This window comes from Coregonus clupeaformis, chromosome 33 (genome assembly GCF_020615455.1).
Source record: "Coregonus clupeaformis isolate EN_2021a chromosome 33, ASM2061545v1, whole genome shotgun sequence".
NCBI lineage: Eukaryota > Metazoa > Chordata > Actinopteri > Salmoniformes > Salmonidae > Coregonus > Coregonus clupeaformis.
Window position 1 is genome coordinate 12842698 of NC_059224.1, and position 20702 is coordinate 12863399.

The 20702-nt window shown below is 42.8% G+C and overlaps 2 protein-coding genes across 3 annotated transcripts; one reads left to right on the forward strand and one right to left on the reverse strand.

Annotated features, from left to right (window-relative positions):
• The first annotated feature begins 1468 nt into the window (after positions 1-1468).
• LOC121548678 (zinc finger protein 410) lies at positions 1469-9751 on the forward strand. Of its 2 annotated transcripts, XM_041860197.2 has the most exons (11): positions 1469-1575; positions 2278-2329; positions 2477-2609; positions 2795-2986; positions 5439-5660; positions 5851-6013; positions 6083-6264; positions 6569-6658; positions 7265-7384; positions 7611-7730; positions 8778-9751. In XM_041860197.2, the coding sequence occupies exons 2-11, from the start codon at positions 2297-2299 to the stop codon at positions 8876-8878; spliced, it is 1356 nt and encodes a 451-aa protein (XP_041716131.1). In that variant the 5' UTR covers positions 1469-1575; positions 2278-2296; the 3' UTR covers positions 8879-9751. The 2 variants fall into 2 exon arrangements, with proteins under 2 accessions (XP_041716131.1, XP_041716130.1); XM_041860196.2 differs by having other exon boundaries at positions 5851-6264.
• Positions 9752-11229: 1478 nt separating this feature from the next.
• LOC121548679 (ectonucleoside triphosphate diphosphohydrolase 5) lies at positions 11230-17808 on the reverse strand. The gene is made up of 13 exons (XM_041860198.1): positions 17500-17808; positions 17136-17215; positions 16866-17009; positions 16628-16703; positions 16095-16130; positions 15566-15654; positions 15265-15344; positions 15075-15136; positions 14705-14806; positions 14191-14334; positions 13328-13384; positions 11967-12082; positions 11230-11790 (listed from the first exon to the last, which is right to left on the reverse strand). The coding sequence occupies exons 1-13, from the start codon at positions 17750-17752 to the stop codon at positions 11707-11709; spliced, it is 1323 nt and encodes a 440-aa protein (XP_041716132.1). The 5' UTR covers positions 17753-17808; the 3' UTR covers positions 11230-11706.
• Between the last annotated feature and the right edge of the window lie 2894 nt (positions 17809-20702).

Sequence of the window (20702 nt, forward strand, 5' to 3'; positions counted from 1 at the left end):
TACACAACCAGGAGGAGCCGCCTAAAAGCAGGTGAGTCACAGGCATTGGCCAAGTTCCATTTAGTTTCCTAGCTCCTCCTCCTTAGTTCCCACACCTTCAATGTTCACAGATCTGAAAGGACTGGATAGGCCTTAACATTATGAATGGTTCCATCGATTCATCCATAGGCCAATTGTTGGAGCATGCAACTAATTCCTCTCACATATTCTGACCTTCAGATCTATAAACTGAAATGGAATCGGGAGGGAGATTCCTAGATGTGAGAAGAGTGCAGGAGGTCATGAGACAAATGAATGTGTAGTATCGGTGGAAAGAATTGTGTGTGTTAATTGTAGGGGTACCCATGGTACTCACTCTTCTCCCTGTTCTCGACTAGGACATTCAAACTGTCTGTAGCTTTATTGATTGAGTAAGAGAGGACATTATAAATGTTTTTTGACAACTAATGTTAATGATAGTGCATATGTTCTGGAAGATGTATTAATAGTTGTATTATCACCTTTCAATATATTTTTTACATGCCTTTTTGTTATTTTTTTCCTGCATGCAGTAGGGGTGCAGATATCAAAGCATGGTTGATGTGATTTATTTTATTTTCTGTCAGCATGGGGAAATTCGTTGGTTATGTTTAATTAATATTTTCTTGCCTAAGCAGACTTAAAATGAGCACTGCTTTTTCTAAAAATGTTACTGAATTTCTGAAACTGTTTTTTAAATAAATAATACAATATTTCAAACTCAGTGTCAGTTACAGGTGTGTTTTTTTCTGTAGGCTACACTTCCACTATTTATTTAATTTTTAACAAGCTAGTCAGCAGCACTTTTTAGTTATTCCCATTGACATTGCAAATAAAAGGACTGTTGCCTACAGCGTCATTCGAAATGACGCCACATACTACTCCCTTTATAACCTTTACCTGCAACCAAGCTTCTCGCCGGGCGCGGTGGCGCGTGCCTATAATCCAAGCCACTGGGAGGCTAAGGTTGGCGGATCGAGTGAGCTGAGGAGCTCTGGGCTGTAGCGTGCTATGTCGAACGGGTGTCCACACTAAGTTCGGTATCGATATGGTGCTCCCAGGGGAGCCTGGGGTCACCAGGTCGTCTAAGGAGGGGTGCACCGGCCCAGGTCGGAAACGAAGCAGGTCAAAGCCCCCGTGCCGTCCAGTAGTGGGACAGCGCCTGTGAGTAGACGCTGCAGTGCAGCCTTAGCAAGACATCGAAACCTAATCTTTTTCTATTCATTTAGTTTTACTTGTATTTCTCGGTGGCTACTACTGAGATACAAAACCTCGACCATCCCACAACAAGAGTAAAAGAGAAAGCAAACGAACACATTTAGCAGGTACTTGTCTCTGGAAATTGAGAATTATACTGACTCCTACTGACGAAGGGAGTGATAGGAGTAGCTACAGTATTTATAACAGCTGAGGTACCACACAAGAACCAGCAGATGTCGTTAATCAAAAGCCCTTTGCTTTTATATTTTTGCAAAACGAAACGCGGAAGTACCCGTTTTATCCCTCAAGTATTCCCGTAGAACTGGGGTCTGCTACATGTACAAATAAGAAAACAAGGTAAACCGTTTAAATTAATCTTTCGTAAGTCATTTATCTCAGTGTTTTGATTAAAGTGTATATGTGCGACATATATTGACTGTTGTCGAGATGCTTCGTTTTGGCATAAGAAGCTAGCAAGCTATTAACCGCAACAAATCAAACGCTAAAAACAAACTCGGCGGCTAGCTAATCTAGCCACCGTTTTCAGTCGACCTTTTTAGCTGCAATGGGAATTAATGTTGGCCAGTAACACAAAGGTAATCTATTGTAGCTGGTGGCATTTGTTATTTTTGGAGAGACAGTAACGTACAGAGCTGGTGGTGTCTTGCTAGCAAGGCGGCCATGTTTATTGATGCTGCATTAGTTAAACATAGCTAGAGGCTGTACAAGTTAGCCAGCTAACTCGGTAGCTTACAGAGATACCTGCAACTATGCAAAGCTTGTGACGTGATAAACACTGAGCTAACGGACTAGCAGCTCAGTTGTTAATTAATAAACTTCGTATATAGCATGTTGTTTTGTTGAAATGTTGGTTGCTAGCTTCAACAAGTGATGTAACTTAGTTAGCTAGTCTATTTAGGTTGACGATGACTTCATGAATGGGAAGCACTGGATGCTGATGAAACCGAGATGATTATTCTCACCCAAACTATAATAGGACATCTCAGTTAACAGCTCATTTTGGGGGTAAGCAATGGATAGTGTGATTTATTCCTACAGATCTCTCAAGGCGTAATCCATGCTTTCAGATGAGCTTGACTCCAAACCCGAGGTAAGAGCTCCACACTATTCACTTGCCAACACAAATACATGGTGGTTTGTATTTGTGGTCTTCCGTTTGCACATACAGATCCACCCTCAGCTACAGAACTGTTTGATGAATTATCTCTTCCTCTCTCTCCCTCCTCTGCTTCTGAAGCTGCTGGTTCAGTTTGTCCAGAACGCGTCTATCCCTCTGGGGCAGGGTCTGGAGGACTCTGAGCCCAAACACACCTGCCTTCCCCTGCTGGCCCCTGCAGACAGCTCCCTGTGCACACAGCTGGCCCTGACAGGTCAGACAGACAGCATCTGACAGCCAATGACTGGATATCATCATAGACAATCTGCCGTATAATAACCTAATGTTTTTCAGATTATATATTGCCACTTGGACTAAATCTCTCTAAGTACCTACTCTCTCATTGGGCCTCTAGCCAACTAATCACTCCACCAATGTAATCTGTGATTGGTTCCCCAGAGGGTGGTCTCAGCCATGCGTCAGCGAGGTCTCTGTCCCTGTCGGAGTTTGGGGGAGCAGATCGGAGCCCCATGGTGGTGCACCCAAACCCCCATCCCCGCAGCCCTCACACCCCCTCCAGCCCACCTCCTGTCCTCCATGACCTGCAGCGGTCAGAGAGTAGCTCCTATGTCCTCCTCAACCTCGCCAAAGGTACAGAGACGCAGGGCCCAAGCAACCATATGAAATACGATTTTATTGGTCCCATGTGCCGAATACAACAGGTGTAGTAGACTTTACAGTGAAATGCTTACTTACAAGCCCATTCCCAACACTGCAGAGTTAAATAGTACACTAATTGAAGTGGATTTAACAAGAGACATCAATAAGGGATCTTAGCTTTCACCTGGTCAGTCTATCTCATTTACATACAGTACCAGTCAAAAGTTTGTACACACCTACTCATTCAAGGGGTTTTCTTTATTTTTACTATTTTCTACATTGTAGAATAATAATGAAGACATCAAAACAATGAAATAACACATATGGAATCATGTAGTAACCCAAAAAGTGTTAAACAAATCAAAATATATTTGACATTTTATATTATTCAAAGTAGCCACCCTTTGCCTTGAAGACAGCTTTGCACACTCTTGGCATTCTCTCAACCAGCTTCACGAGGAATGCTTTTCCAAAAATCTTGAAGGAGTTCCCACATATGCTGGGCACTTGTTGGCTGCTTTTCCTTCACTCTGTGGTCCAACTCATCCAAAACCATCTCAATTGGGTTGAGGTAGGGTAATTGTGGAGGCCAGGTCATCTGATGCAGCTCTCCTTCTTGGTCAAATAGCCCTTACACAGCCTGGAGGTGTGTTTTGGGTCATTGTCCTGTTGAAAAACAAATGATAGTCCCACTAAGCGCAACCCAGATGGGATGGCGTATCGCTGCAGAATGCTATGGTAGCCATGCTGGTTAAGTGTGCCTTGAATTCTAAATAAATCACAGACAGTCACCAGAAAAGCACCCCCACACCATCACTCCTCCTCCATGCTTCATGGTGGGAACCACACATGCGGCGATCATCGGTTCACCTACTCTGCGTCTCACAAAGACACGTCGGCTAGAACCCCATTGCTCGTGTTTCTTGGCCCAAGCAAGTCTCTTCTTATTGGTGTCCTTTAGTAGTGGTTTCTTTGCAGCAATTCGACTATGAAGGCCTGATTCACGCAGTCTCCTCTGAACAGTTGATGTTGAGATGTGTCTGTTATTTGAACTCTGTGAAGCATTTTATTTGGGTTGCAATTTCTGAGGCTGGTAACTAATGAACTTATCCTCTGCAGCAGAGGTAATTCTGTGTCTTCCTAACCTCGGGCGGTCCTTATGAGAGCCAGTTTCATCATAGTACTTGATGTTTTTTGCAGCTGCATTCATTCAAAGTTCTTGAAATTGTGCGGATTGACTGACCTTCATGTCTTAAAGTAATGATGGACTGTCATTTGTCTTTGCTTATTTGAGCTGTTCTTACCATAATATGGACTTGGTCTTTTACCAAAAAGGGCTATCTTCTGTATACCACCTCTATCTTGTCAATTTGAGATTTTTGGTTCCAACCGCCGTGTCTTTGTGAGACGCAGAGTAGGTGAACGGATGATCTCTGCATGTGTGGTTCCCACCGTGAAGCATGGAAGAGGAGGTGTGATGGCGTGGGGATGCTTTGCTGATGACACTGTCTGTGATTTAATTTAGAATTCAAGGCACACTTAACCAGCATGGCTACCACAGCATTCTGCAGCGATACGCCATCCCATCTGGTTTGGGCTTAGTGGGACTATCGTTTGTTTTTCAACAAGACAATGACCCAACACACCTCCAGGCTGTGTAAGGGCTATTTGACCAAGAAGGAGAGTGATGGAGTGCTGCATCAGATGACCTGGCCTCCACAATCCCCTGACCTCAACCCAATTGAGATGGTTTGGGATGAGTTGGACCACAGAGTGAAGGAAAAGCAGCCAACAAGTGCTCAGCATATGTGGGAACTCCTTCAAGACTTTTGGAAAAGCATTCCAGGTGAAGCTGGTTGAGAGAATGCCAAGAGTGTGCAAAGCTGTCATCAAGGCAAAGGGTGGCTACTTTGAATAACATATAAAATGTAAAATATATTTTGATTTGTTTAACACTTTTTTGGGTTACTACATGATTCCATATGTGTTATTTCATAGTTTTGATGTCTTCACTATTATTCTACAATGTAGAAAATAGTAAAAATAAAGAAAAATCCTTGAATGAGTAGGTGTGTCCAAACCTTTGACTGGTACTGTATGTATTGAAATGAATTATTTATTTAACTGTTATCTGTACTGTGGTGTGACAAAGCAGCTTTGCAATGCCAGGCAAATGCACCGACAAGTTTTATCATCTCATCTCCTCTGCACGCTCTGTCTGTGCCAGTCTCTGCCAGGCTCCGTCTCTGCCAGGCTCTGTCTCTGCCGGACAAATGATCACATTTATTGTCTTATGACCTTGTTTTATTTACATTGTAGGGCTGAGATAACATGTGACAAGGACAATTTATCATGCCCTGACAAACTGTCTTCCCTCTGTGTCTCCCTCTCCCTCCACCTCTCATTTTCTCTCTATCTCCCCCCTTTCTCCCTCTCTTTCCAGGCCTAGCAGCCTCCTCTGAGCCCCTAATCTTTTCAGCAGACGGGACAGAGGAGGAGGAAGAGGAGGTGATCTCATCCGGGGACTGTTGTGTGGATGGCACTGCCCCCTGGTACCTGCGGGTACAGGAGTTGGCGCACGACAGCCTCATCGCAGCAACGCGGGCACAGCTGGCTAAAGATGCCAAGGCTAGCCAGGACGCAAGGGCTGGGAATGGCAGCAACAGTAATGTCACTTCTTCTTTGGTTTTTATGGTGGTGGGTAAATTGACTTTAATGGGGGTTTATTGCCACCAACTGATCACTGACTGAAGAGCAGGTGTGACATTTAGCTGATACTAACTATATAGAAAAACACTATAAAATGTACAGGAAGACTTCTGTTTAGGATATCACTCGCTGCTTCTGTTGCCTAGGTGACCGCCTGCCCAGCTTCCCGTCGGAGGGGGCAAAGAGAGAGCAGCCGGCGAGGACCAATCGTACGATGTCGTCTAAACAGATCCTCCGCTGCTCCTTTGAGGGCTGCTACAGAACCTTCACCTGGCCTGCTCACCTCAAATACCACCTCAAAACACACAGGTACACACTCACACTCACACACACACACACTCAAATATCACCTCAAATGTTCATGTGTGTGTATGTCAGGAACGACCGTACGTTCCAGTGTGGGGCGGAGGGCTGTGGGAAGAGTTTCTACGTACTGCAGCGTCTGCAAGTCCACATGAGAACTCACAACGGAGACAAGCCCTTCATCTGCAAGGAGAAGAACTGTGGCAAGAAGTTCACTACCGCAGGAAACCTCAAGAACCACAAACGCACACACACAGGTGGGGACAGTGCCACACGCTTAGAGGTACACAGCAGTAGAGCACATACACCGGAACAACATCTGTTTTAGTCTGCTCTGTATTCTGTAGTACAGCATAGAAATAAAGTGATTGTCTTTCATATGTTTCAGGTGTTTTCAGTGCTGTGGGAAGATATGTGCTTAGTGTGTTTGTGTGGGAGAGTGGTATAATGCTTGGTCTGTGAGAAAGTGTTATCATTAATATGTGTTGTCTACATTTGAGAAGCCTTCATATGTACTTTCAAGCATGTGATCATTCATTGGTGTGTGTGTGTTGTCTATAGGTGAGAAGCCTTTCTTGTGTGAAGCAGATGGCTGTGGCCGTTCCTTTGCAGAGTACTCCAGTCTACGCAAACACATGCTCGTACACTCAGGTGAGAACAACACACCCACAGATAAGTTAATCAAATCTGCACGCCAGAATTGACCTACTAGCACAGGGGTAGGCAACCCTGGTCCTGGAGGGCTGCAGGCACTTCATGTTTTTGATTTAACTGACCTGGAAGACCAGTGTGTTGAATTTAGGCAATCATTGAACTGATCAATTGGCTCAGTTGGTCAGGTGTGGTGCCTAGCTGGATCAAAATCCTGCAGTACCTGGGGCACTCCAGCAAAAGGGTTGCCTACCCCTGTACTAGCATTTAAACTCGCCAGTTTCAGCATTTCATTCTATACGTAGTGAAATTTATAACAGCTAGGTTGCTTTAACTACCGGTATAACAACTGAATATGTGGAAGTCGAGTTCCTACTGTCTAAGAGCACAGTTTAAAAATGTAATTATGTTAACAGTCAGTCAGAACTTTAGCTTCAGTTTGTGTCACTGTGTGCATCTCAAATGGCACCCTATTCCCTATATAGTGCACTCTTTTTGACCAGAGCCTTATGGCCTTGTGCTCCAAAGTAGTGCACTTTATAGGGAATAAGGTGCCATTTGAGATGCAACCACTGAAAAGTGTTCCTGTGTATCATTGTGTTCTAGGAGAGAAGCCCCACCAGTGTGGGGTTTGTGGAAAGACGTTCTCTCAGAGCGGCAGCAGGAACGTCCACATGAGGAAGAGACATGGAGAGGAGGTGCTGGGGAACGAGGGCAGAGAAACGGGTAATACACAAACTAGGCCAATGGTCACCAACCCTGGTTACAAGCGTTACAGGGTGTAGAGGCTTTTTTTCCAATTCCAACCCAACACACTACACCTAATTTAGCCGGAGCCTTGGAGTTTACGTGTGTGTGTAACCGGCTCGTTTTCTTCCATCTGGAATGTTCGATATGACACACACACACACACACACACACCTCTGTAATGAACAGTATGTGTGATTGACAGGCGAGGCTCTGACACACAGCAGTTTGCTGGAGGCTGACGGGTCACCTGGCGACAACATGGTCACCATGACTACGGGGGTGGAGCCCATGAACCTACACCATGCCATGCTGCGAGAACAAGGTAGACGCACACACACACACACACACACACACACACACACAAAACGTCTCACAAATGCAAAACCCCAATAAATCACATTTTATTTGTAAAATGTGCCGAATACAACTGGTGTAGACTTTACCATGAAATGCTTAACAGTCCAATCCCAATACTCTTAAAGGGATAGTGTGAGATTCTGTAAATCATTTTATTCCCCCATCTACCTGGATTTAGATGAACTCATGGATACCATTTGTAGTCCCCTGTAGCTCAGTTGGTAGAGCATGGCGCTTGTAACGCCAGGGTTGTGGGTTCGTCTCCCACGGGGGGCCAGTATGAAAATGTATGCACTCACTAACTGTAAGTTGCTCTGGATAAGAGTGTCTGCTAAATGACTAAAATCTATGTCTCTTCGTCCAGTATGATGGAAGTTAGCTTCGCGAGCCAATAATAACTAGCATTAGCGCGATGACTGGAAGTCTACCACTAGATGTGTAGTACTGAACGCCCTTCATACTGAACACAGACATTACATTTTACATTTTACATTTTAGTCATTTAGCAGACGCTCTTATCCAGAGCGACTTACAGTTAGCACATACATTATTTTATCAAACCCACAACCCTGGCGTTGCAAACGCCATGCTCTACCAACTGAGCTACATCCCCTGCCGGCCATTCCCTCCCCTACCCTGGACGACGCTGGGCCAATTGTGCGCCGCCCCATGGGTCTCCCGGTCGCGGCCGGCTACGACAGAGCCTGGATTCGAACCAGGATCTCTAGTGGCACAGCTAGCACTGCGATGCAGTGCCTTAGACCACTGCGCCACTCGGGAGAGACATAAATTGTATCCATGAGTTTATCTGACTCTGGGTAAGTAGAAAGTCTCGCACTATCCCTTTAACAGTTAGCGATGGCGTTATGGTATTTTTCAGGACTCAAACCAAGGGTATCGTCCAAAACCACGGGGGGATATATTGCCTAACTATGGACATGTTAGTTATTTAATTAGCCCCATGTGCCTTCTAACTCATCTCTTCTTCCCTTCGTTTCCTTCCTGCGTCTAGGCTCGGCAGACTCCGTGGTCGTTCTCTCTCAACCCCATGACCTGGTCACCATGACAACGGCAAGCCACACGTATGCAGAGGATGTGGTGGCTTTGCTGTAGTCAAGGCTTTTCTGCAAATCTCAGTTCTCACTTCAGGAAAGGCATTTGAGGCAGAACCCTCTACATGGATGCATCTTTCACTGTGGCTGCGTTTAGACAGGCAGCCCAATTCTGAGCTTTTTTTTCACTCTTTGGTCTTTTGACCAATCAGATAAGATCTGATGTGATTGGTCAAAAGGCCAATTAGTGGAAAAAATATCCATATTGGGCTACCTGTCTAAACGTGGCCTTTTAGCCCTGTAGATATATATAATTAACTGCTGAGGGTTTTATGAGAAGACAGTGTCAAATGTTCTAGAACTTGTACAGACAGACTTTTTCTGTAGTTTATACACATAAGGAATTATCAGGTGACTTTCCAAAGAAATAAAGACAGGTATACAAATAATGTTTTATTAATTAACAGAAGGTACATGAAAAATGTATAGCTACCTGTATTTGTCATTGTTAAACAACATACTAAATCAATTGTGTAACCTTGCCTGGGTGCAGATAAGGCTAAAATGCAGTGCACTTTCTTTTGTAAATATTAAGGCTGATGCTTTTAGCTTCACAAATTAATCAAGGGCTCGATTCAATTCGTATCGTTGAAGTTCAGCACTAAAGCGCGATTGAAATTTAAGGCAATGTTCCCACGTTGAGACTGTGTTCACGGTAAACGCTGCATATGTCAGTCCAATCATTAACAAAAAGGAAACTGAAAACAGTTTCAAACTCACAAGCTGCTATTGGAACGAAGGTACAGTTAGTAGTTAATGCACAGCTGCATGTAGCACAATGGAACACAATATTTTTGCCAAGCACATTCTACACACACATACAGTGGGGGGGGGGGGAAGTATTTAGTCAGCCACCAATTGTGCAAGTTCTCCCACTTAAAAATATGCGAGAGGCCTGTAATTTTCATCATAGGTACACGTCAACTATGACAGACAAATTGAGAAGAAAAAAATCCTGAAAATCACATTGTAGGATTTTTAATGCATTTATTTGCAAATTATGGTGGAAAATAAGTATTTGGTCACCTACAAACAAGCAAGATTTCTGGCTCTCACAGACCTGTAACTTCTTCTTTAAGAGGCTCCTCTGTCCTCCACTCGTTACCTATATTAATGGCACCTGTTTGAACTTGTTATCAGTATAAAAGACACCTGTCCACAACCTCAAACAGTCACACTCCAAACTCCACTATGGCCAAGACCAAAGAGCTGTCAAAGGACACCAGAAACAAAATTGTAGACCTGCACCAGGCTGGGAAGACTGAATCTGCAATAGGTAAGCAGCTTGGTTTGAAGAAATCAACTGTGGGAGCAATTATTAGGAAATGGAAGACATACAAGACCACTGATAATCTCCCTCGATCTGGGGCTCCACGCAAGATCTCACCCCGTGGGGTCAAAATGATCACAAGAACGGTGAGCAAAAATCCCAGAACCACACGGGGGGACCTAGTGAATGACCTGCAGAGAGCTTTGACCAAAGTAACAAAGCCTACCATCAGTAACACACTACGCCGCCAGGGACTCAAATCCTGCAGTGCCAGACGTGTCCCCCTGCTTAAGCCAGTACATGTCCAGGCCCGTCTGAAGTTTGCTAGAGTGCATTTGGATGATCCAGAAGAGGATTGGGAGAATGTCAGATGAAACCAAAATATAACTTTTTGGTAAAAACTCAACTCGTCGTGTTTGGAGGACAAAGAATGCTGAGTTGCATCCAAAGAACACCATACCTACTGTGAAGCATGGGGGTGGAAACATCATGCTTTGGGGCTGTTTTTCTGCAAAGGGACCAGGACGACTGATCTGTGTAAAGGAAAGAATGAATGGGGCCATGTATCGTGAGATTTTGAGTGAAAACCTCCTTCCATCAGCAAGGGCATTGAAGATGAAACGTGGCTGGGTCTTTCAGCATGACAATGATCCCAAACACACTGCCCGGGCAACGAAGGAGTGGCTTCGTAAGAAGCATTTCAAGGTCCTGGAGTGGCCTAGCCAGTCTCCAGATCTCAACCCCATAGAAAATCTTTGGAGGGAGTTGAAAGTCTGTGTTGCCCAGCGAAAGCCCCAAAACATCACTGAGGAGATCTGCATGGAGGAATGGGCCAAAATACCAGCAACAGTGTGTGAAAACCTTGTGAAGACTTACAGAAAACGTTTGACCTGTGTCATTGCCAACAAAGGGTATATAACAAAGTATTGAGAAACTTTTGTTATTGACCAAATACTTATTTTCCACCATAATTTGCAAATAAATTCATTAAAAATCCTACAATGTGATTTTCTGGAATTTTTTTCTCATTTTGTCTGTCATAGTTGACGTGTACCTATGATGAAAATTACAGGCCTCTCATCTTTTTAAGTGGGAGAACTTGCACAATTGGTGGCTGACTAAATACTTTTTTCCCCACTGTACCAGCTTCAATTTTTTTTATGAAAAGACAGATCAGACCCAACTGATATCAGACGGTCAAAATATCCAGATTTATACAGTATTTGCAGTAACACAACTATGTGGAGTTTCAGCCCCCAGTGCTTTAATAGAGAAGTACATAATACAAGCCTACAATATAGCAGCCAGTCACAACATGAAAACAACAGACCTACTGAACTATGGTACCAGCCATATACGTGTTGGGTAACAAAATAGTTAACAATTGTAATTCCATCTCAAATGTGAAATCTTGCAAGTTGAACATAAGGCAAAGATACAAGTTTGGCATATCTTTAAGACATTACAATTCGCAACAAGACACAAAGGCTTATCAGTCCATTTCTTGTTGAGCACCATGTAAACCAGTGATCCCACCCAACCCTGTGGCTCTTTGTCTCTCAGTGGATCTTTAGGTTCTGGAAGTGGTTGAACGTGGCACCTAAAGCCCAGCTTGTCTCCACGTTGTTCACCTTCTTAGTCAGCTGGAGAAAGGAGACAACACACACCAAATCACTCATGCCTTTTTGTATTTATTTAAGTAAAAATGTCTAACTGATCTTGTGTCTGACCATTTCTTTGTTGCTAGCTTTAAAAAGTGTGGTTTTGTGTTACTGAATTGCCAAAAGGACTATTGTGCATTATGACTTCACTGTCTCACCTGCAGTACAGTGTTCTCCTTGAAGCCGAAGCCATCTTTGAGCAGACAGGTGATGTAGGTCATGTCCATACACAGGAAGGGGCTGACGGGACGGTACTTAGACATCTTGTTACACACTGGAACATGAAACAGAAATCCACTTCCAGATCAGTGAAACGAGGAGAGGAAGGCACCTTTAAGCCATTCAGACTTCTCAAGCATAGTGCAGTAAGGGCTAGAGCTAGCCAACACCCGCATAGCTGCTGTTTTGACGGTGTGGGTAGGAAGCCGCGTTCCAGCTGTCAAATCCAGCGGATTCTGGCATTATAGCTATCGCGGACATTGCCATTGGCTGCACGGAGTCACATTAATAGGAAGTTTGAACACTGGAATGTGTGATGTTATCTACACCTTGATGAGGCTGATTTTTTAAACTTAATGATTTTTAATTTGAGCATCATTATTTCTATATAGCCTACACTTTCTCATTTTGAACTTCTAACATGAGTGGGACGGGTGTGGCTTCGTGACAATGATCACAAGAGCTGCTCCAACGCAGTTACACCTCTGACACCGCCAAAATATCAGCTATGCGGGTGTCGGCTATTGCTGGTTAACGCTTGATCTGATTAAATCTAGGCCTAAGCCTTGTGCCCACCAGTATGTATGCGTTCAGCCAGAAGTCCATTCACTTCAATGGGAGGCAATCCACACAGCTGGGATTCATCTGCCAGACTAGGTTGCGGTGCGTGCAGCGTGTCACATGCGTTTTTATTTTATGTTATTTTTTTGCTCAGAAAACCTGGATGGCCAAGTTGGGGAACCCTGCACAACACAGTAATGATAAATCCATTGCTATGCGCAGTATTTCTATGTATTTGAAAAATGTATTTCAATTCTGAGTAATTTGTCATTTGTATTACACTGGGCTGAACTACACTCCTATGTGTTTTGTAACAAGATACTTTCGAGAGCTGTCATTTGTATTTTCAAAATACTTTTCTATCCCATTTTTTATAGCAGTTCACCATTTTGTTGCTCCCTTTCACCTGGAGTTGGTATCAGGAGTCCGATGGCACTACGGTCTGATAAGAGCTATCATTTTGGTATGTTAATACATTCTTTACATATACATTTACATTTAGGTCATTTAGCAGACACTTATCCAGAGTGACTTACAGTCGGGGCACTCAACTAAGGTAGATAAAGTACAAGTAAAACGTTACTGTTTGGGCCGGCTACTTGCAAATATATATCTGTATTTTAAAATACAAAATACATGTATTTTAATTAAATACATTTCAAAATACAAGTATTTTGTCGTTTATTTTGATACATCGATCTTTATGGTATTTTGTATTTGTGGCTTAACTTGTTCTCACCCTCTTTAGCTCCCTTCTTGAAGTCCCTGACCTCCAGCATTCCTCCTTGGGTCCCGTCTGAAAGAGAGGAACGACGGGGGTCGTTAATCTTTCCTTCAGAAACACTGTCATCACACTGTATCATTCAATACAATGAGAGCAGGGCTACACTAACCCTATACATCTCCATCATACTAATAGGGCCTGTAACCTTTCTCATCATCTTACAACACTGACGAGTCGACGACCACGGACACCACTCTAATAACTACACATCTAGAACTCATCACACCACTGAGTCTGAGTCAGTTACCTCAGTAATTAGCTATTTTTCCCTGTCGAGTGGGAGGAAGGGAAAGGATCTCATTCTAGGAGTCATTATACTAACTGTGTGTGTGTGTCCTCTCACTAGCCCGTTTATACCTGGTTCTAACATGCGTCCTTTGTCCTGAGCTTATCCACATTCCGATTGTTCCCACATTGAAGCCATTGCATCTACACACGGTAGTAAAATGTGTCTTATCCGTCCACTGTGTCAGCATTGTGACTAGATATCTTGGTCCCGCCCTGTATGAAATTATTTTACAGATATTACTGCCTGTCAATGTTTGTAGAGGGTGGGATAATGATGATTTAAATGGTTTCACTGTCCAGATCCGTCTACACTTGTAAGATATCCAGACACAATGTGTGCCTGACTACATCCGGAGGTGGTCAGGAAGGTCTGATCACAATGCGTCGTAATCGTTTACACCTGTTGTGGGCACAATCAGAATGTGGACAAGATCAGGACAAAGGACAATTGTTGGAACCAGGTATAAACAGGGCTACTGATGCGTCCACTGCTCGGTTGTAGTAGAAGTTGTGTGTGTGTGTGTTCTCACCAATAAGGCCTGCATCCACGGCTCGGTCAAAGTAGTACGAGAAAGCATAGAACACACTGGTGTCTTTCAACTCATAGGGATGGTGAACCATTCCCTTTACCACCTTCAACACCTCCTGGTAACACAGCTTGTATCCCGCATAACCTGGGACAGGGACCGAAACAGGATACTGTTATGACCTCAATTTTTCAATCAATACAATGCATTTGTATAGCACTTTCATACACATTTGTGACAAACTGCTTTACAGCAACCCCAGGTAAACCCTAGTACCCTGCATAGGAAGACACTTTCAGAGGTACCAAGTTCGGCATGCTACGTTTTGTGTTACCACCCAAATAACTGTTCCAAGGTACATTTTACGCACACCATATGTAAAATGTATGCATGCATGACTGTAAGTCACTTTGGATAAAAGCGTCTGCTAAAGGGAATATATTATATTAAGGTTGTTCTATTACAGTACATATTTGATGGTAGTTCTAGCAGATCCAGTGAGTTGGTTGACTCTCACCATCAGGTATCCCGCTGACTGTGTAGGTGAGTCCTCCAAAGCTCCACTCCTCTCTGAACTTCTTGGGCAGACAGGAGCTTTTGAACACTCTCCACTCCAACCCTGTAGTGTAAAGTAACAAAATAATGATGTATGGGGGTCTATGAATAACATAGCAAAGTGAAAAGATGTTGCATGTTCTAAAACCTATATTGTGTGTGAATTGGGGATTCTAACATGCTGATGATGATATGTAAAGGAATGTTAGGGCTCGATTCAATCTGTATTGACGAAGTTCAGCGTTATAGTGCAATTGAAATTTAAAGGTAATTACATTTCTATCTGAGTGTATCGCAGCTCTTGAGCGCTACGGATTGAATCGAACCATTACCTTCTGCCCCCAGTGCTCCTAGGGCTGCCAGTCTGGCTGCCATCAGTCCATTACCCAGGTAGCTGTCAATCAAATCAATCAATTAATAGTTATTTGGATAGCACTTTTACAAACTATTACGGTTTTGTTATTAAGAACAATTACTCGTGACTGTTTATACTTTCTGCATCAGTGGATTTAGATTGTTTACCTGTGAGTGTACAGTTCATATGTAGAGTTGAACATGTCAAGTCTGGCAATGTAGTCAGCAGGAGAACTTTCAATGGTTTTCTGCACAGGACAAATAAATATGTGAAGAAATGTATGCATGTCTAACTGATCTTCTGCCTGGCAAATTAAATGTATGCATGCATGACTGTAAGTCGCTCTGGATAAAAGCGTCTGCTAAATGGCATATATTATATTATTCATATTAAAATATAAACACTGTATCAACATAGTGTAGAAACACAATATTGAAAATAAATCAACTTGTACAAATGGACCCTAACCTTGCATTTGGGTAGAAAAGTGATTTGAGTTGATCCTCCCCCCAGATCCAGAATCCCCACTGTCTTCCTGGTCTCAGCATACAGGTGACCTAAAAAAAGAAGTTCACATTTGAACCAACTTTATCGACAAGTTCCCTCTGAAGACGGCGAGATAGGAATCAGTCACACTTCTGATTTGGTACAGGCCAGGATCTGTATCCAGAGGTGTGAAACACGCTGTGGAGATCTGATAAAGATGATAGGAGTCCCTTTGAGGAATAAAACCCTACTCAGTATCGACTATGGTTGTACAAGTTGAGGTTATCTTCTGGAGAGCCAGGGTTTATGAGAAATAAAAAATGTCATCGCCATTTCAGATGTCTTTGAGTTTATGTACAGTATGTATATATATATATATATATATATATATATATATATATATATATGGCCAACCCTACACCCTGATAATAGAATAGTCTGACCAAAAATGTATGAAAAGTTAAAAGAATTCATTACAATATGTACTATGACAAGAAGTTACAAGTCTCACCTGTCAAAAAGTTCACAGTAACCCACGCCAAAATTCCTACGAGAACAAAAAAGTTCAATTCAAGTGGGGTTAATACTGATCTGACAATGCAGTTTAGTGCAGTTACCTCACAACTTGTTTGACATGCATAAGCATTCGTTTTACGTGTGAGAGAGCTATCATTTGAGAGACGTGGTCAAAATGCTGACAAATCAATTAAACAATGACACCACACGAGGCTTGGTAAACCACTAAATCCATTCACCACATAATTACACATTTTTGAGATGTAACCAACACTGCCTCTAACGACAACAACCCTCTTTTTCCAACAGCGTCATCATAACAGATCAGGGTAATCTACAGTAATTTAGTAAAACAGCCTCAGGAAAACCAACACCATGAAAAATAAAGAGCACAGCAAGCTGTAGAAGGAGAACAGTGACTGGTGCTACCAGGAGGAGAGCACTGCTGAAGCCTGCCACCGAAGTGCTGATGAATAGGTTTGACTGGAGGTTGACTGGGGGTTATTGGTAGACGAGACGAGACATTACCTTCATTTGTACCATCCATTATGCTGACGCTGTCATCTGGGACGAAGAAGGGAGATTCATCAAACACGTCCTGCACCTGAGGGGTAGAGTGGGAAGATAGAGAGATGACAACAGAAAGAGTGAATGTAGTGTCAACACCTTCGGCAGTGCCATACTTGATTTAGTAGAGCCGTACACTAGCCCCCCAACTCCCTACACACTAGCCCCCTATCAGATCAAGCAGTGCCCTAGCCAGTACCTGTTCCAGTAGACCCTGGGCTTTCTCTGGGGGCAGCAGCCTGAGCCCTGCTGTAGCTTTCAGGACCAGTGGGGTTCTCTTCCAATCCAGCCGAGGGACGGTCTTCTTAGCCACCTTCAGAAGCTGCCTCACTGTGTACCCACCCTGGGGAGATAACGTGGTTGCGATGATGATGATGATGATGAATTTGAGCAAAATCTATTTGAAGTGTTTTGGGAATATTGGAATATCACTTGCTGCATCGACAATTACAACCGCTACTGTACTCACCATTTCAGGCATGTCTGCGTATGCTGACAGACCAGGCTTGATGGAATGGAACATCTCATTATCCAACACTGGTAACTCCTCTGTCAGACAAAATATACAAATGAACCATCAGTCAACAGATAAAGATATACAATTGAAATTACAAAATCCACTCGGATCAATAAGCATTTAATCTACAATTTGCAAACATTAATGATGTTTTATGAAGATGGGTATTTTGTGTAATGTTCATTGACTAGCATCTAATAATACACACATTTATTTTGAAATAAATGGGCAATTCAACTCCACAACATTGCATAGAGTAACACATCTGGGAGCATCTAAACACCTCTCTCTCCAGTAGAATTTTAACATAACTCACCAGGGTCTTTCTGTATGAAGGTATAGACGTGGATGCGTGTCCCAGTGCTGCCAGCGTCAAACATTACCCCGTAGAAGATCCGGCTGGAGTTGGCTGGACGGCTGAGGCTGGGGAGGAGGTTACCCAGGCTGGCTGAGAAATCCAGGACAGAAGCCTTGGGCTGGGGCTGGGCATGGGACAGCCCTGTCAGAGCCAACACAACCAGAACCAGAGACAGGACCACTGCAGGTAGGAGAGGAGCCTGGAGAGACATCTTCACTCTGGCGAAGGAGCAGGATATGAGTGTCCCTCTGATGGGTACGAAGCCAAGAGATTAGGCTAAACCTGATGGACTAATGGGTATCTTAGTCAACTCAACTAATAGGGGAATGGAGACTGAGGCAGTTGTGTAGAGGAAAGTTTAGTTTAGCCAACAGCACGCTAGATAGCCTAATTGACACTGCTTCTGAGTCCTGACCTAACTGGATAGAAGATACAACATCCCAACTAGAAGCAACAACCAACAGAAGAGCCCCAAAGCAATAACATGCAGTTATATGCCATTTGATCACACCCCAACTAGCCATTCACCAATCAGAAGTGAGCCTTCTGGAGGATGAAGTGCACACTTCCACCTTGACACTGTTCCAATAGCAGGATTATGTTAGACAAATGTACAGTACTCCCCCCTACTACGGTTCCTACATTAGTTTTGGAGCCAGGGGTGTCACCAAAGCTGTGTTATATTCATTAGGTATGTTGTAGCTAATTGTCAGTGGTGGAAAAAGTACCCAGTTGTCATACTTGAGTAAAAGTAAAGATACCCTAACAGAAAATGACTCAAGTAAAAGTCACCCAGTAAAATACTACTTGAGTAAAAGTCTAAGTATTTGGTTTTAAATATACTTTAGTATCAAAAGTAAATGTTTTTGCTAAAATATACTTAAGTATCAAAAGTAAAAATACGAATAATTTAAAATTCCTTATATTAAGCAAACCAGACGGCAAAATGTTCTTGTTTTTTACATTTACGGATAGCTAGGGGCACACTACAACATCCTTTACAAACAAAGCATTTGTATTTAGTGAGTCCGCCAGATCAGAGGCAGTAGGGATGTTCTCTTGATAAGTGTGTGAATTTGACCATTTTCTGTCCTGCTAAGCATTCAAATGAATGGAGTTTAAAGTTTTAAAAAATATTTAGGAATGTAGTGAAGTAAAAGTAGTTGTAGTGTTGTCAAATTCCCAAGGACATAGATAGCTACCTGCAAACTTAACACTGCATGCAAAGAAACGAAAGCTAGCTGCTACCTTTATAGCGGCATGGTATGTAAATGTTGGGAATTCAAATGGGAACAAAAGTTGATAGCTATTTAACTCATTTCTGAAGTTGACCCAGGCCGTTGCACGACTTGCAATTGACAAACTTGCTAGCTAGCTAATCGGTCACTTCTTCCTAAGAAACCACAAAATGTATTATTGTGCATTTAAAAAATGTATACATTTATTCTCGGGCAACACATGTAGTCCCATTCATAAACACACATATCTATCTAGCTCGCTAGCTTACGATGTAATTATTCATTTCGACAGCTACTCAGCTGGATGGCATACGTCATCAATGTTATGATCACGCAAGTGACCTTATGGCTCTGTCGAACTACTGATGAAAGAAAAAAGAAACATTCTAATGTATATTGTTGTTTCCATACATTAGGGTAATCCTGCTGACAATGTAAATAAAGACCATAAAAGGTTAATCCCGAGAGAATGAACATACTGAGTAAACAAAACAATCAGCTCACCCATGTTCAGCATGTTTCCGATGCAGTCAGGAGAAACCCACTGTAATTATTTTTGTGCCAGCACAGCAGAAGCATATTTCTATTGTTTTGATTTCGCAACCAGTATAATGGTCTGTCTGTCAAAACAGAGGAATTTCTTAGGCAGAAAAATACCAGGCTTTAAGGCATTCCTTATGTAGCTATTGCTTGTGGGTGAGGATTAGTCTATGAACAGTTAATCTTGAAGTTTGAAACTCTGCCATTTTACTGTTCACGTAGGGGACGATTAAAATTGAGGAAATGTAAGCCTTTTCTGCACACTTCCCAGTAGTTGGTATTGGGCGCAGTTGAGTGGTAAGGCTAAAGCAACCGACTGTAGACGAAAATCGAGGAGTGAAGTCGGGGTAGGTGCAACTGCGACAGCTGAAAGTCGGACTCTAATGTGGTTTTCCAACAGCAAGGCTCAGATCAACCCTGCAGTTGCTATTATTTATAAAAGTGTTTCTTTATGTCAAAATAAAAGTCTCCAAGCCCATATCACACACTCAAACGTAAATCATGTCTGTACAATCAATTAGTGAGAAAGAACATCAAATATCACATTCATCATATCCACTGTAGGCTAAACATGAATTGCAGCAAAGTTGGTTCCCTTTTCATTCATGTGTGGTCACGTTCGCGTGGGTCACACAAAAACTCCATAATGATTGGTTGACAACACAGCCTCCCACTATGCAGGTGATGGCTGCAGGATGAAGTTGGTGAAGAGCATCTGCAGAAACTTGCAGTCAACTGCAGTCCAAACTTCATGACCTTTGTAAAGTTCATGCAGTCGACATGTAGGCGCAAGTCGGACAATTTAATTCCCAATCATGCACCACACTTTGAAAGGCGGTGACCAACGATGGTCACGACTTGACAAAATTGATCCGCTCGAAGGCGCCCAATCAGACTTACCTTATGCAGGCATGTAATGTGCTCTACATGTGTGGCTACCTTGCGGGTACTGAATACATTTAAACGAAGAGGCGAAGTGAGAGGGATAACTGGTGGAGTTTTTATTTTTTTTCGCTCACCAAGCAAGGAGTTTTTGTATGGCTTATTTGCTACGTGTGGCTTATTTGTTCGAATAGAAGTTTCGTAGTGATTAGATTGTTACAAGTGTACTGATAAGTAGAACACGTGACATCCCGGTAACTTTGAGAAAAAAAACACTTTATATCGGAGTTGTATCGAGGTTCAACTTAACCCTAACCACACTGCTAACATTATGACTAACGTTAAATTCAAACCAAAAATCACATTTTTATTTTTATACATTTTTACAATATAGCCAATTTTGACATGGTGGCTGTGGTTAATAGTGGAAACCATTGTGATGGGCGTTCACACGCTTATCTGCCCTCTCATTGGCTAGAATGGTCCCACCTGATCTTGCCT

Excerpts from the sequence above, each read along its gene's own strand:
- LOC121548679 (XM_041860198.1), bottom strand. The coding sequence starts at position 17,752 with ATGTCTCTCCAGGCTCCTCTCCTACCTGCAGTGGTCCTGTCTCTGGTT. Across the intron at positions 15,345-15,565 it reads CTTTTCTACCCAAATGCAAG|AAAACCATTGAAAGTTCTCC; the intron begins GTTAGGGTCCAT and ends TGTCCTGTGCAG. Across the intron at positions 12,083-13,327 it reads CAAGAAGGGAGCTAAAGAGG|TGTGTAACAAGATGTCTAAG; the intron begins GTGAGAACAAGT and ends TTCATGTTCCAG.
- LOC121548678 (XM_041860196.2), top strand. The coding sequence starts at position 2,297 with ATGCTTTCAGATGAGCTTGACTCCAAACCCGAG. Across the intron at positions 6,659-7,264 it reads ACACATGCTCGTACACTCAG|GAGAGAAGCCCCACCAGTGT; the intron begins GTGAGAACAACA and ends ATTGTGTTCTAG. Across the intron at positions 7,385-7,610 it reads GAACGAGGGCAGAGAAACGG|GCGAGGCTCTGACACACAGC; the intron begins GTAATACACAAA and ends TGTGATTGACAG.